The 15682-nt window shown below is 39.2% G+C and overlaps 1 protein-coding gene across 1 annotated transcript in view; it reads left to right on the forward strand.

Moving 5' to 3' along the window:
* The first annotated feature begins 3989 nt into the window (after positions 1–3989).
* LOC122059957 (starch synthase 3, chloroplastic/amyloplastic-like) overlaps positions 3990–15682 on the forward strand; it is a 49731-nt gene continuing 38038 nt past the window's right edge. Inside the window, exons 1-6 of the mRNA XM_042623055.1 lie at positions 3990–4326; positions 4766–4829; positions 4959–6356; positions 7191–7405; positions 9388–9658; positions 10326–10501. Of these exons, the coding sequence (XP_042478989.1) occupies positions 4195–4326; positions 4766–4829; positions 4959–6356; positions 7191–7405; positions 9388–9658; positions 10326–10501 (2256 nt within the window). The 5' untranslated portion in view covers positions 3990–4194. The remainder of the gene's footprint in view (positions 4327–4765; positions 4830–4958; positions 6357–7190; positions 7406–9387; positions 9659–10325; positions 10502–15682) is intronic.

The following is a 15682-nucleotide window of genomic DNA, read 5'->3' on the forward strand; positions in this document are numbered from 1 at the left end:
CTAGACTAATAGGGTTCTTTCTTCCTACTTGTGATTACCATTAAGGGAATTACATATGTACGGCAATAGGCCTTGTTATGGTGGTTGATATCATTAGTTCAAAGTGATGGCCTAAGGTTCGATGTCTCGAGTTTGAGTCAATCCTGTCGTATTGCATGCTACATGCCATGCACCTTTTACTGCTTTCAATTAAGTGCGCCCTTGAGCCCCTCTTTGGTCCTCTCGTGGGTTTCACTCCATTGTGGGTAATTATGTACAATAACAATAAAATTACCTAACTACAATTGAGAATATTATGCTTGGTGAAGCAAAATTGCTACTCGATGGACTGGAGAAATCATGAGTATAGACAATCCCTCTATTAACCTAGCATTGCCCTTTTTTTTTCTTTTTTTGGTTGGGGGGGGGTGTTACCCATCTAACAATGCCCCATGAAACTTTGATTACAATTACTAAAGAGTGAAGGGAACGGATGCCTTCACATGCAAAATGAAAAAGAGAGAGCCAAACCCATGACATCCTTGGACAGTTGCATTATACTAGTAGAAAACCAACCAATTGCCGTAGCAACTTTCTTCGTCTTGATGTATTTAGGTGGTCATTTCTCTTATCCTACTGTTCTATGTATTTTGACTATTGTCTTTGCATGGTTTGTTTGTGAGTTTGTTCTCATATTTGTTCCTCACAATTATGTCTTTGAACACAATATTAAATAGCATTAGTAATAGTGTTAGTTTGAAAACTTTTGTCATAATTCTAACCCTAGTTATCTGGATTCCAGAATAATTATTTGAACCTCTCTCTCTTTCTCTCTCATGCACACATCTCTCACATTCTATTTGCATGTAATGGTTGTAATTGGTTGTTGTGAGAGATCACTATTTTTTCTTGGGGATCTTTAGAATTACCATTGATTAGTTTTTAATTCGTATTTGATCATCAAATGAAATGTGAGTATCTCGTTCTCTTCTCTATAAAAAAAATGTTGCTTTTTTTTTTTTTTTTTTTTTTTCTTTCAAAAAATTGTCTTCTTCATTCTCCATACTAAGTTTTTCTTCCTTTTTTTGGTTGGTTAAAACCTACTTCTAACGGTTTCCACACACACACACACACACCAAAAAAAAAAAAAAAACCTCTTTTGAAGGGATTTTATTCACCCTCAAGGAGCAAAAATGGTATTACCATAGGGAGGAGATCCTCTGGGAAAGAGGATTCCTGGCATTGCGAAGCTCAAAGCCCATTTAGCAATATCATGCACATGAATGTTCTCAACTCTATTTACATAAGAGTAAATCCAAAAATCAAAACTTTGTTGGACTTGCCACATGTCATTGAGGGAGGCAGAAATTTCTATCGACAGATGAATTGCCTCGTCAACTCAATGGAAACTAAAGCATGACAGCTAATAGATACTTTTACCTGGTGGATTCTAGCCAGCTAAGCCACTTTTAGTCTAAGCTTGATAGTCAATTTTTAGAAAGGGCATATGTGGTGCACGAGGCTCGCATATGTGTGAGGCGAAGGGGGGAGGGGTGAGAACTATGTAGCCTTATGCCAAGAATCTCAAGAGGCTGTTTGGACCGCTTGACCCTATAGGTAAGGGATTTAAAAGGGAAATATTACCCAAACTGTTCCTTTCTTTCGGCTCTCTGTAGGGCTACTATGTCATGGGCTTGGAAGAGCCTTTTAAAAGGCAGGACCCTTTTACTTCAAGGGCTCTGCACAACATAGGTAATGGGTCAGATACTTCAATTTACTCAAATCCTTGGCTGCCCTCCTTTGGGGGGAAGATCTCTAGCCCTCCTACTACACTACTTGTTGGTAAGGTTTCAGATTTGATTTTTCAAAACAGATTTTGGAATGTGAACTTAATAAATTCTTTGTTCTCTAGCTCAGAGGCTGTAGCTATCCTTCAAATTTCGCTTCCTATTTTGGATAGGAAAGACAGCTGGAGGTGGGGTTTCTCAAAGAATGGTATGTTCACTATTAAATCTGCCTACTATTGTGCTTTCCAAGCTACTTGCCCCTCCTATGCCTCTCCTAATATGATATGGGGCACTATATGGAAGCTAGATATTGTCCCTAAGGTAAAGTTTTTCATTTGGAGATGTGCTTCTGCACCTTTGGCTGTTAAACAACTTCTCTTTCACCGTAATTTGGCTGATAGTTCTATCTGCCCTATTTATAAGTCTTATGAGGAAACAATTGTTCATGCTCTTTTTTTATGTCCCTTTGTGCCAACTTGCTGGTCTGTCTCTCCCCTTAGGTTTAACACCTTAGAATTTAATGGTTCTTACTTTAAAGATTGGCTGAATTACTTGTTTGTAAAGTATAAGGCCATTCCCCATAAAAAGGATTTTGATGTTGTTTGGTCTGCTCTCTTGTGGCAGATATGGAAGACTAGGAACAAAGTTGTTTTCGACTTCGTGGAGCCAAATCTTTTATGTACTATTTTTGCTCACACCTCAATTCAGGAGGGCACGCTTCACCTATCCTCTTGAGTGGCGGGTGGCTTGGTTGGTTCTCCTTCAACCTCTCCGGCTCCTCCTTCTCCCTCCCACCTAGTTCTATTCTCGGATGGGGCCTGGTCTGCGCATCTCTTGAGGGGCAGCAGATGAGTGATTATCAAAGATTGCAATAGGTGCTTTGTTGCGGCATGTTGCAAAACAAGCTTCTCTTTCTCGGCCACTATGACTGAAGCTGAAGCCATTCAGGATGGTTTTCTTTTAGCTTTGAGCTTGGGTCTTAGTTGTTTGAATGTATTTTCTGATTGTTTGTTTGTAGTTAATGCTATCTTAGGAAACTTGAACTCTTTAGATTGGGCTGCTAGGGTGGTTGTTGAGGACATTCGTTCTCTTATTTCTCTATTTGGTTTTGTAAATTTTTTTCAAATCTCCCGGTCCTCTAATGGAGAGGCTCACCTGCTTGCTAAGGAAGCTTCACGTCTGAGTCTTTCTCATACTTGGTGGGGCTGATCTCCCCCATTTGCTTTGTTTCCATCTGTACTTGTTAGAAGGTTTCCCTCTTCAGGTTTTGCTTAATGAATTGTTTTCTCCTGTCCAAAAAAAAGAAGGCTACATATGATTTGTCTACAGGAGTTTTACCTTTGCTAAGATTTATAATTTAGATTTCCTTTATAGGGGTGGTATTAAGAAAAGGAGAAAGCTTTCTTACCATCATGGATGAGAGATCACCCACACTTGGATCCTCTCCAACACGGGATATGCAGTAGGTATTCCGCGATTAGGAACCCCTTGAGATGCACTTAATCGAATGCTCTCAATCATGAGATGCTCACTGCATTCCATCCCGTGCTAGAAAAGATTATAATCCAATTTTCACCCAACCATCTGGACTCATTATTGCACCACCTTCGATCCTTCTCTCATAATGATGCCCATCACAACCGTAATGACTCGTGATGAAAGACTAAGCCACGGGCTGATCCTTCTCATGCTGGCACTTGGAAGTTGGAACCGGCCTATCATTTCCACTTTACTAGCAACACCAATAACCAGCTCCAGAATATTCTGACTATTTCAGAACTCCACAATTCTCGATTTTTATGTGGATCTCATATCCACGTGTCGTATTCAGGAGAAAGGCCCACTTCATTCGGGAAAGTCCCCCAAATCACATAAGACAAATAGATTCGGTTTGATTCTTTATTTGGCTATTGCATGGTGCCACGTGGAATTCAATACTAAAAACCTGTCAGTGGTTGTATTGGTAGTCTGGTCCGGTGGTCCCCTAAACACTCGAAAGTTTTCCCTACACAGTCGAAAGTTTGGTCACATGCAGTTGCCATCATTTTACACAAATGTCCCTCTGATGCCAATCACACGATTAGAGAAACTTCTCAGGCTAAGTGGTCCCCACTAATCTCTGACATAGTTCGTTGTAGGATAGTAATCCTCCAGTAAATGTTTGCCACACGGAAGAGTTTTAAAATGCTTATGGCTCACATCCGATCTGGATGAGATAGACACTCCAAGGGACAAGAGTCCAAAGCACCAACTAGGTTTAATCAATTTGAAGTTATGAAACAGAGAAAATCGAAGTGTTTATTTTAGAGAGAGAAAGAGAAAACAATAAAACAATTTGATCAGCGGGTCTCGAATTTGCTGGCAAAGGTTCTATGGACTTCTATGTAGTGAAGACGTAAGGAGAGTTAGCAGAGATCTCAGATCAGTAATGGAGGCAGCTTTGCATGTACAGGGACCTGTCTGCAACGGAACAAGAAACTTCTGTGACAGAAGAACCCGCTTAAAGGCTAGAGTTTCGATTGGATTATTCTTCAGTGGAAGAACAAGCTCTACTTCACCAGTAATCTCTCTAATAGTCTGTTTCCGTAATGTTTGGTTTATTTTAGTTTCGATTCAAGTTAGTTGGAAATCTCGCAATTTCTTGATTTCTTGATTTCGTGCTAGGTAGTATCTATTTGGATATGTAAGTTTCGATTCAAGTTTGTTTTCCTTGTTTAATTTAGTTTAGTTTAGTTTCGATTAATCGCTCCAGAGCTGGGTTTTTTTGATGTAGATTTACGAATAAAATAGTATTGACTTTACTTAATCCTTCTTGCCTTTCTACTTGTGACTAAATCATGAAAGAAAAAGAGATTTTGTATTTTATTCCTTTAGTAAGTTAATAGTTCGAGCGGTTCGCAGTATGATAGTTGCAGAATGATGGGCATTTTATATTGATTGTATCATATTCGATTAATGATTGAGATATGTCTCTTTATTTGTTCATTTATTTCTTTCAGTTGTCCCCATGGAGAAAGGATTCTGTAGCAATTGGGGTTTCGCATCATATCATTGCAAGTGCAGGTCAGTGTGTTATTGATTTATATTCTCTACAGACTACTGTTCTTGTGCATATTGAAGTCCACTTGACTAATTGTCTTTTTATTTCTAACCCCCCCTCCCAACCCCACGGTTGTTATCTTTAACTTGTAGATTTCTCACGGAGAAGACCAAGAAAAGGCCAGATTCCAAGGCCAAAAGGTGCTCCAAAGGGTTTTGTGCCAAAATCACGAGTTGAAACGAGCACCCAGAGGAGAGAGAAAAGTGGCAGTGAAGGTGAAGATGGTTCGGGCACTGGCATATCTGGAGGGAATACTGAACCCTGCAAAAAGCCAACAGGAATGAAAGCTGGCTCTGATGAAGATATTGACATTGAATATGTGCCAGGAAAGGAACTGGAGAGAAGGGTTGAAATTGAAAATGAAGCTGGCAGAATGGTATCGACAGGCCAACTGTTACGTGCAGTGAAAAGTGATGAAACAGAGGAAAATGGAAGAATTTCTGTAACAGATGATGATGCAACTGACACACCAACTCCAGAAATATCTGCCGAGAGAGAAATTGAGGGTGAAGTAGATGGAATGCTGTCAACAAGAAAGCCTTTGGGTGTACTTACAAGTGATAGTGAGGAAAGTGGAACTGTTGCTGAAATTGATGAGTATAAAACTAAAACTGAATCGACAAAACCGGAATTGCCCAATCACGGTGAAAAATTATTGGATCATGACCCAGAGATGGAAGAGTATTCAGTTAAAAAGTTGGAGATCGATGCTGATATGCGCAGGCAGGTGATTGAGGACCTAGCTCAGGAGAACTTTTCAAGAGGGAATAAAATGTTTGTTTATCCTCAGTTAGTGAAGCCTGATCAAGATGTAGAATTGTTCCTAAATCGAAGTCTCTCCACTTTGAAAGATGAACCAGATGTTCTGATCATGGGAGCTTTTAATGATTGGAGATGGAAACATTTCATGGTAAAATTGAATAAAACTCATCTTAATGGAGATTGGTGGTCTTGCCAGCTTTATGTTCCTAAGGAGGCGTACAAGATTGATTTTGTGTTCTTCAATGGGGGAGATGTTTATGACAATAATGATAAAAAAGATTTCTTTATACCTGTTGAAGGTGGCATGGATGTGTTGGCTTTTGAGGATTTCTTGCTTGAAGAGAAAAGAAGGGAACTTGAAAGACTTGCTGCAGAGCAAGCTGAAAGAGAAAGACAAGCAGAAGAGGAGCGACGTAAAGAAGCAGAGAGGGCTGCAAGAGAAGCTGATAAAGCACAAGCTAGGATGGAGGTTGAAAAGAGACAGGAAGCTCTACATCAATTAATGAAGAAGGCTGTAAGGTCTACTGATAACATTTGGCATATAGAGCCTAGTGAATTTAAAGGTGGGGACTTGGTCAGATTATTTTATAACAGGAGCTCGGGTCCCCTTGCTCATGCTAAGGAACTTTGGATCCATGGGGGGCACAATAATTGGAATGAAGGGGTGTCTATCTCCGGAAGACTTGCCCAGTCAGAGAGAAAGGATGCTGACTGGTGGTATGTTGATGGTATGCATGACTACACACCATTATATATTTCTTGTCCAGTGAAGATAGATTGTCTTCTGTTGAAATCTTTTGCCACTTGGGCAGGCACTTAGAATATTTTGGATGGCACTTAGAACTTTTTGGATGGCACTTAGAACTTTTTGGATGGCACTATGGTACAAAGTGGGTGCATGCAAGGGAAACCTATTGTTTTGGATGGTCCAACCAACCGGGGTTCACTATACTGGAGCTTATAGCTATGTTCATAATTATCTATTCTATTACCTTTCCTTAGGATAGTCAGAAGAAGGTTGGAAAAAAAAAAAAAATCCTAAGGCATGAGTATATTCATAACACAATATGCTGATTCACCATAGATTATCATCTCTTATTATGGATCGAGGGAATGTTGGTCCTGAACATGCATGTGTGCCATGTTCACCAAGCATGATGCCATATATCTTGCTTTCTGGAATGTATTTGTGGCCTTTTAAGAGTTGAGTTGGTCCCATTAGTTGCTACCTATCGTGTTCTGATTATGCGATTTTGGTTGAACTTTATATATATATATATATATATAGATTTTTAAGCCTATACAAGTTGATACATAGTTTGTGTTTGTTTTTGTATTTGACTTACAAACAGTTGTTTTCAGTTGAAAATTTAAATGCCATCCAATCATCTCACTATGGATGATGACAGATCGTGCATTTGAACCTTCATTTTTAGGCTTATTATTAGAGATTTTCTAGTAGCAACAGATTTTTTCAGATGCATATCACCCATTACGATCCTCTGGGTTTACCTCTGTCTGTGGCTGATTGGTTCTCCGTTTTCTTTTTCTCTCCCCAATAGTTGCTGTACCTGATCAAGCAGTCATCTTGGATTGGGTTTTTGCTGATGGACCTCCCAAGAATGCCCACCTTTATGATAACAACCACCGTCAAGATTTCCATGCTATTGTTCCAGTGTGCATGCCTGAAGAATCCTATTGGGTCGAAGAAGAGGACCGGATATATAGCAAACTTCAGGACGAGAGAAGATTAAAAGAAGAGGCAATACGTGCTAAGGTTAGTCTAGCTTGAATGACAGTCAATATTTAAGACAGTTAGTGTGTTTTGGAATGGACTTTGAAGGTGAAAACCAAACCCTCCTCACCCTACCAAGAGAGAGGTATAAGTTATCTTTATCCAATTTTCTGAGATTGGTCATGTGCTATTCTCTTTCACAGAATGTGGACTTCCAAGGAACCTGTCAGGTAGACCATAGGTGATGCTATAGATAATCAATCCATTGTAAGCAATTTGAAAAGTATTTTAATCATTATGGAAGCCTAGTTTCTTTTACTGAGGCCAATAAATTCTTGTGATAAATATCCATCTCAAAAGCTCAAACTGTTGGGTGGAGGGACTAATAGGTATTTGAGGGAATGGATGGAAGGCCTCAGGGGTAACCGATGTGATAATTCCCCCCCCCCCCACCCCCACATTTAGCAGGATGGAACCGTGCGCACGTGCATGGATGAAAGGAGGCAGGTCTGGAGACATCTGCAGCATGACTAGAGAAAATAGGCTCTGATACCATGTCAGATTCCAAAACAGAATACTAGTCTATTAGGTGGAGGGACTCATGGGTATTTGAAGACACGGATATCCCACTCCTAACCGATGTGTGATCCTAACACTTGCAAGGTGGTAATCTGAGCAACATGAAAGAGGAAAGCATAAAGAGAATCTTTATTTTATAATTGACTTTTGATATCTTTTGGACATCATATATACACCTTCTACTGACATTTCAATAATCCTCTCAAGCTGAACCGGTGGTCGGCTAACCAAGAACTCTTGCAATCTACAAAGTCAAGATAGGAGATCCTTAAAGAAGCCATAATCAAACTACAAGCTCCTTTTCACAAAACCATTTCAAATGAGGTTGCTCAAACCTCTAGAGTGTTTCAGTAACAAAGACATGCATCCACTGGCTTAGCTGCCAGGTTTTCCCATAAATGACTCCTAAAAAGATGAATTATATAGAATAAAGATATTCAAAACTTGGATGGTTGAGATTTAATGACCTATATTTCCATGGATACAAATCTACTCAGCATAATCTTTAACGATCCATATTTCCATGGCTTAAAAACTTGATGTTTAGAAGAATTCGTTAACTCGTTATAACATTTTTAGTGCAGCCATGTGTTTTAGCTCTACAATTAACCCCATGTACTTTCAGATGGAATGTCATTTGCTTCTTCCTCATCACTGTTGGAGCACTTCAAGCATTGTATCATGGACCTAGATGCCACCACCTTTATCTGGAAAACCACATCCTTAAATTTAAAATTTTTAAACATTCTGAAAATATGTGTTGTATTTAAGTAAAATAGTTTCTAGATTTTTAACAATACAATTTCCTTCTGTTTTCAAGTAATTCCTGTAATGTATTTCCATTGAAACAAATGGAACCTAAGGGAAGAATCTTCTTTGATACCTACTCAATACAAGGGGACAACATAGGTTGATTAATTGCAGGGAAAAAAGCTCCAGAAAATTTATAATCTAAGCAACCCAAAGCTTCACACAGAATCTAATGCAAAAGGAAAATCTTCGTTATAAAGTTACCTTGAAAGTTTTACTTCATGATACATTTTTTTCTACTTCCTAAAATTCCTCCCATGATAAACATGCATTGGACTTGGTACCAAGTACAAAGTGCAATTTTAAGTTCCATCCTTGGATGTTGTATACTTAAATATCCTGATTGTTTTTTATTGAATCAATAAGAATGGTATACCAATGTCATACTGGTCACATGAATCTACTGAAGACTTATGAGACCCTCTACTTAGTTGGCTCCCTTCTCACTGCATTGTGATATTTGTACAAGTACCACTATTTTGTATGACTATCCTTGTCATCTGCAAAATAGATACCTTAGTTGTTTTATTTATTTTTTTTTTAACCTTTTGAATTCTTTTCTGTTAAATGTTAACATTTAACTTGAGTTACTTTTGTTCTTCATGCTCTTTTCTTATGTTCTTGTTTTCTCACAGGCTGAAATAACAGCTCGCCTGAAATCTGAAACAAAGGCAAGAACCATGAAAACGTTTTTGTTGTCTCAAAAGCATATAGTCTACACTGAACCAGTTGATGTCCAAGCAGGAAGCACTGTGACAGTTTTTTATAATCCTTCAAACACAGTTCTGAATGGAAAACCTGAAGTGTGGTTCAGAGGCTCATTCAATCGTTGGACCTATCGTAATGGTCCATTACCACCTCAAAAAATGTTGCCTACCGATAATGGTTCACTTGTCAAAGCCAATGGTGAGGTTCTTCTTTAGTTGGACCGCTTGTTGCACTTTAGTACATTTACAAATCTGGTCAGAGTCAGCTTCTTGAATCATCTCTTTATTGGGAATATCCAAAAGGATTTTCCAAAGTTAATTAAGTTTCAAATTATAATATTTTCCGGGGATTATTATTTCCAAACCTTGTAGCAACAATGTTCGAACTCTAGTTCTCTCACCATCTTGCTGTCTGTTGATTTTGTACCTATTTATATGTATATGCAATTTTTTTCATGGATAAGTTCTTATCTATTTTAAATAGTTTTGTCGGATATGTTGAAAATAGTTATTTTCAAATATTACATGAAGAAAATGCATAATTAAACTCAGGAAAATAAGGATGACCTCAGCCTAATGAATTATGGAAAACCAAAATGCTGACAAACAGCCTATACACTTGTCTGAGTAAATTTCCTAAATCCACAAGGAAATCCCGTTTTTGCATTGCAATGTTGCACACGTGCTTGTTATCCAACTGATCTTGTGAGTTGTAACTATCCAATTATCCATGTCATACAATTCACAATTCATTAACTCTAAGCACTCTTTCCTCAATTTCCAGCAGAGTAGGATAATACCCATTTTGTATACAAATATGATAATACTTCTCTGGACATGAAGGTCTGAATGTTGTCTTCTTGCAGTTAAGGTTCCATTGGATGCGTACATGATGGACTTTGTTTTCTCTGAGAAGGAAGATGGTGGCATTTATGACAACAAAAATGGGATGGACTATCATATACCTGTCTTTGGAGGAATCGCAAAGGAGCCACCAATGCATATTGTTCATGTTTCTGTTGAAATGGCACCCATTGCAAAGGTCAGTTTCATACTTTTTCTGGGATGATTGCACAGGACACTTCTGTCTTGTTTTGGCTTCCGCCCACCCTCCCTTTTTTCGTTTGGGGTGAGGGTAAGGCCGTACAGGAACAGATTCTGCTTGCGAGCTTGAATTTTTTTATCATTTCCAATTGAATACTAAACATTTCTGTTTCTCCTTGAGTTGGGGTGCACATGCCCTTTTGAGTATGGCGAGCCCAATCGCAATTTAGCTCTTGTTCTGTGGCCAATGGGTTAGTGTGCTGTTTCATTCAAATGGCACCTCAAGTCCTAAAGGCCTTTGAGTTGGGCTGAGGTGATAGAATGATTTGATGACCTGGTTTGGGGGAGGGAATCAAACGAGAAAACTAGCCATACCTAAAAAAAGAGATACGTATCTCACCGTGTCCTATCGATACCCACCAATACCGATATGTATCCTTCGGTACTATACGATATGGTGGGATACTTTAAACCTTGCTCATGTGCTTGTTCCTCTAGAAAGGAATTGAAAACGCTAGGTTTTTGCGCACTTGTCGTCGGAAATCTATTTGCCTCCCAAAAGAAGAGTGTGGTCTAGGGTTGAGAAGAGATAAGGAGGTCAATACAGCTGCCCTTGTGAAACTCATTTGGAAGATTGCAGTTAAAGATGACTCCATCTTGGTTGATTGTCTTTACTCTCATCTTCTTAGAAAGGACTCAATCTAGTCTGTCCCTTACCCTTCTCACTCATTTTGGTCTTGGAGAAAGATTCTTCAGATTAGGCACTTTGTATCTGATTGTATCATGTTTTCTATTGATGATGTGGAGGATACCCTCCTCTGGTTAGACTCTTCGCACCGGAAAGAGGTTCTTTTGGTTTGCAATGGGGATAAGATTAGATATGATGCTGGGTCAGATAGATTCGCCAAAGTCTGTTCCATCTTGAGAGATGGCATTTGGAATCGTGGTCCCTTCATTTCCCCGGCTCTCATTGTGCAGAGCATTCGTAAGAGGCCCATAGGTAGTGGTGAACTTGTTCAGTGGACAGCATGTCCCTCTAATAGGTTTTTCACGGCATCTGCTTGGAATTAATTTGGTGCGATACCAGATGCCCTTGGTCCCCTGGGCCAAAGTGATTTGGTTCAAAGGTTGTATCCCTAGGAACAACTTTATTTCTTGGCGTGCTCTCACCTTTACTCTCCCTACCTAGCTCTTCCTTCAGCAGAGATCCCTTTCCATTTCTAACTGTTGCGTCTGTTGGAATTCCCTCGAAGATGTCATATTTTCTTTTCCTGTCAATTCTCCAGAGTGATTTGGGAAGGGATGCTGGCCAAGTGTTGGCCCTCTCCTAGACATAAGGTCCTTTTGAAAGAGAATGGGCTGAGTCTTGTCTCGGTTTAGAAGGAATTCAGTCTGTGATGCTATTGTGAGACTTGCTTTCAGTGATGTGATTTACCATATCTGGTGGGAGTGAAACAAGAGCAGATGGTCTGCATTGTCCCGTACATATCATTAGATTCGGACTTCTATTGTATTTTGACATTTTTCAGAAGGCCCTCACTCTTCTTTCCCTGTGGAGACACTGTGAGGAATCGTTCATCGCTTGTTCTTGGGATATCCCAGAGCAGTTGAACTTCTATTGTATTTGACATTTGTCAGAAGACCTCACTCTTCTCTCTCCCTGTAGAGACACTGTGAGGAATCGTTTCATTACTTCTTCTTGGGATATCCCAGAGCAGTTCTCCCCCCCCCCCCCCTCCGCCCCCAAATTCTCTAGTCTTCCTCTTCTTGCTGCCTTTGGTTTGTTGTTCTATTTGCGTTGTAATTGATGTATTGCTGGGTTGAGCTGCAGCTCTTGTTGTCTTTGTAGGCTTCTTGGGTGGCCTTTGTGTTAGGGTCCCCCCTCCCCCTCCTCCCTCCCTCCCTCCCCTCCTCCCTCCTCCCTCCTCCCTCCTCCTTTTTTCTTGTTTCTTAATATTTATTTATTAAGCCCAAAATAAAATTGCTTATTAGAACTTCAATCCAAATTAAAACGCGTGAGAATATACTATAGAGGGGTGTGCAAGTGAGAGAAAGTTATTCTCTCCTTCTCCCCCCCTGTGGTAATCAGTAAATGTTCTCACTTACAAAAAGAGCTGGAATGAATTATAGGCCATTTCCTAGTGCTGCAACCATTGGTTTGTAGTGGTAATCAGTCTGTCAGACATCATACCTTGTGTTTTAGCAAGATGTTCCAGAGTACAATCAGTTCTGTGTGTCCTTGCTGCTTTTAATGTGATAACAAAGAAAAACACAAAGGGTGGGTGTAGAAATGTGACTGGATACTTGTATTTCTCAATCTTGTGATTGTGGTTGCCGCAAATATTCCGACTCTATTCATTTTTTATTTTTATTTATTGATTTTTTTTTGAAATTCCTTAATGAAACCTATCTGTTTTTGTTCTTTGAAGGACACATCTTTTCTGCAGTATACATGTACCTGGAGAAGTGTACATGGAAATCGTGATACTGAAAAGGAATGTGGGGAATAAAAAAAATATCATGGTACAATGCTTGCAAAATTTACAAAAAGAAAGTAGAATTAACAACCAATACTGTAAGCTGTGATATGTAAAAATAAAAATACAGAAAATACACAGAAGTAAGAATACTTTTTTGGTCGCTTCGAAGTTCACAATTTTTTGTCAATTATATATATAATTGTTAACTTATTTTTACATTGAATATACATGGCAAGATTCAGAATTACAAATTCAATTGGAAACAATAGTAGCATTATTTGATGAAGTTGTAACATTGATATGATGTTCGGTCATAAAATATTCAAAAAATCATCAGAAAAGATAAAAAAATTTATGAAAAATTGAATAAATTAAAAAAGTATACTGATACAAATCCTTCTTGCCCTTTTTTTTTTTCCGCTAAGAAGTTATTTATATTAAAGAATGAAAAGAGGAAAAAAAAGACACAAGCTGGGTCTAGAAAGACACAAGAATACCAGATACAAGAACAAACAGAAGAGGGGATTAAAATCCCGGATCACTTCTCCACCTTCGGCATGGCCATCAGCAGGGAAGAGGTCCTCAACTCCATAAACAGATCTGACTGAAACGAAACCTTGGTCTGCTTTCAGCAATCAGCATCCATCCTAAGCTCTTCCTGAATTGAAGGAGGGAGGGTAGGAGAGATTACTGAATAACCACTTCTAGCAGCTGTTTTTGCCAGATAATCCGCAATTGGGTTGGCCTCTCTATAGCAGTAAGTTAACTTCCACTGTATACATGTAAGATAGGGACACAAATATATCACTCTTGCAAAATAAACCATGGCATTGCCTTTGAATACACAGTGTAAGTCACCGCCATCGAATCAGATTCGATTCATAACTGCTCAATCTCCAGCTGTTTAGCAAGCCTGAGGCCTTGAATTTAACCTTGAAATTCTGCTACATAATTTGTTGCTACTCTAAGGAAAGATCTGAAGTATGATAGGATTCGGCCATTAGTCTCGAATAACTCCACCAGCACCCACTCTCCCTGGATTACCAAGAGAGCATCCGTAATATTAAGCTCGCACCAGGAGGGGAACGGGGTGCACCACACCACCTCTAAAGCCTCTGGCATTGTAAGAGAGTGAAGAGACACCCCAAGCACTCCAGCACATACTAAATCAGATGCTGATATTCTTCTGTATAGGGAAGTGGGAAATAGTTCTCGAATGGATCCGAGAAACTGTCGCAGAACAAGATAGCCCTTATCGCTTTTCCCTCATATCTCCTTATATTTCGCTGCATCCAAAGGAAATATGAAACAAGGACGAAACCTGCAAGCCAAGCCTATTTAATAGGAGCCAATTTACCTTTGGACCTCCACCACTGAAAGAGATTGAAGATCAGCCACCCAATATTAAAAAATGAACCAAAAGAACTCCAAACTGCCTCAGAATAATTGCACTCCAAAAACAAGTGCTGCAACGACTCTGACGCTCCAAAACATAGCTCACAGCGGGAAGCAAGAGAAATCCCCTTTGAGTAGACCATCTCATCACTAGGCAAGCTTCCATGCATCATTCTCCATCCGAAAATGGACTGTCAAGGAAGCAATCCACTCCACCGAACAATATGAAACCAAGGAACCTTGGGATTTCTTTTCCTAATCTCCTCCCAAGCCGATTTTTTGTGAAAATTCTCGACAGAGTCGAGCTCCAGCAGCGTTTATCCTCAATCTGGTACGCAGGATGTTAATAGCCTTCACCTGAGCAAAAATAACCTCTATATCTTAAGAAAAAAAAAAAAAAAAAAACCTGATGAAAGTTTCAACAAAAATTCTCCATAAAATATTTTACATCTCTCCCTCGGAAATAGGGAAGAATCTACCCCCAATTTCTCCTCAATAGACCATCTGATGCAGATTTATCACCAAAATGGACTTGTTTTCTTAGGAATAAGTCTATGGTTGGGTTATATGCATGTTGGGCCTTTGGTCCAAGGGTTTTTTAATGTAATAGGCAACTTCAATAGTTTAATGAGTCTAAACCATGGTAATAGGTATGCATACGGGATTAGTTACTCTGGTTTACATGTTTTGGTCTAATAGTGGTTTGGTTCATTAGTTGAACCAGTCATGGGTTCAATAAGTATTTAGAAGGTGCTTTTACTTTTACTTTTTACTTTTGTAAGTAATGGTGGGTGAAGACTTTCCCATACCAACTTTAAGAGGTGATGATTTTTCCACCTTTGGTAGTTGGTAGGTGAAGACTTTTTCACCTTTGGTAGTTGGGGGGATGAAGATTTTTCCACCTTTGGTAGGTGGGGGATGAAGATTTTTCCACCTTTGGTAGGTGGGGGATGAAGACTTTTCCAACTTTAGTAGTTGGAAGGTGAAGACTTTCCTACCCCAACTTTAATAAGTGAAGACTTTCTACTATTGTTAGTTGGAAGTTGGGTATGTAATGTTTTGTTGAGTTGGTCCTATAAATAGGGATCAATTGTAAGCATTCAAGGACAACTCAGAATTTAAAACAAAGTTTGCTTATGCAACTCTCTTCTTGTGTTTGATCAAGAATCTCTTGTGTTTGCTCAAGAAATCCCTTGTGTTTGATCAAGGTAAGTTGGTGTTTGATCCAGTCGATCCACCTTGCGGTGTGAAGCCCGGGTGTTATATTATTGTTTATTGTTCCATCTTTTTCATCTTTCAACAAA

This window comes from Macadamia integrifolia, chromosome 13 (assembly GCF_013358625.1).
Source record: "Macadamia integrifolia cultivar HAES 741 chromosome 13, SCU_Mint_v3, whole genome shotgun sequence".
NCBI lineage: Eukaryota > Viridiplantae > Streptophyta > Magnoliopsida > Proteales > Proteaceae > Macadamia > Macadamia integrifolia.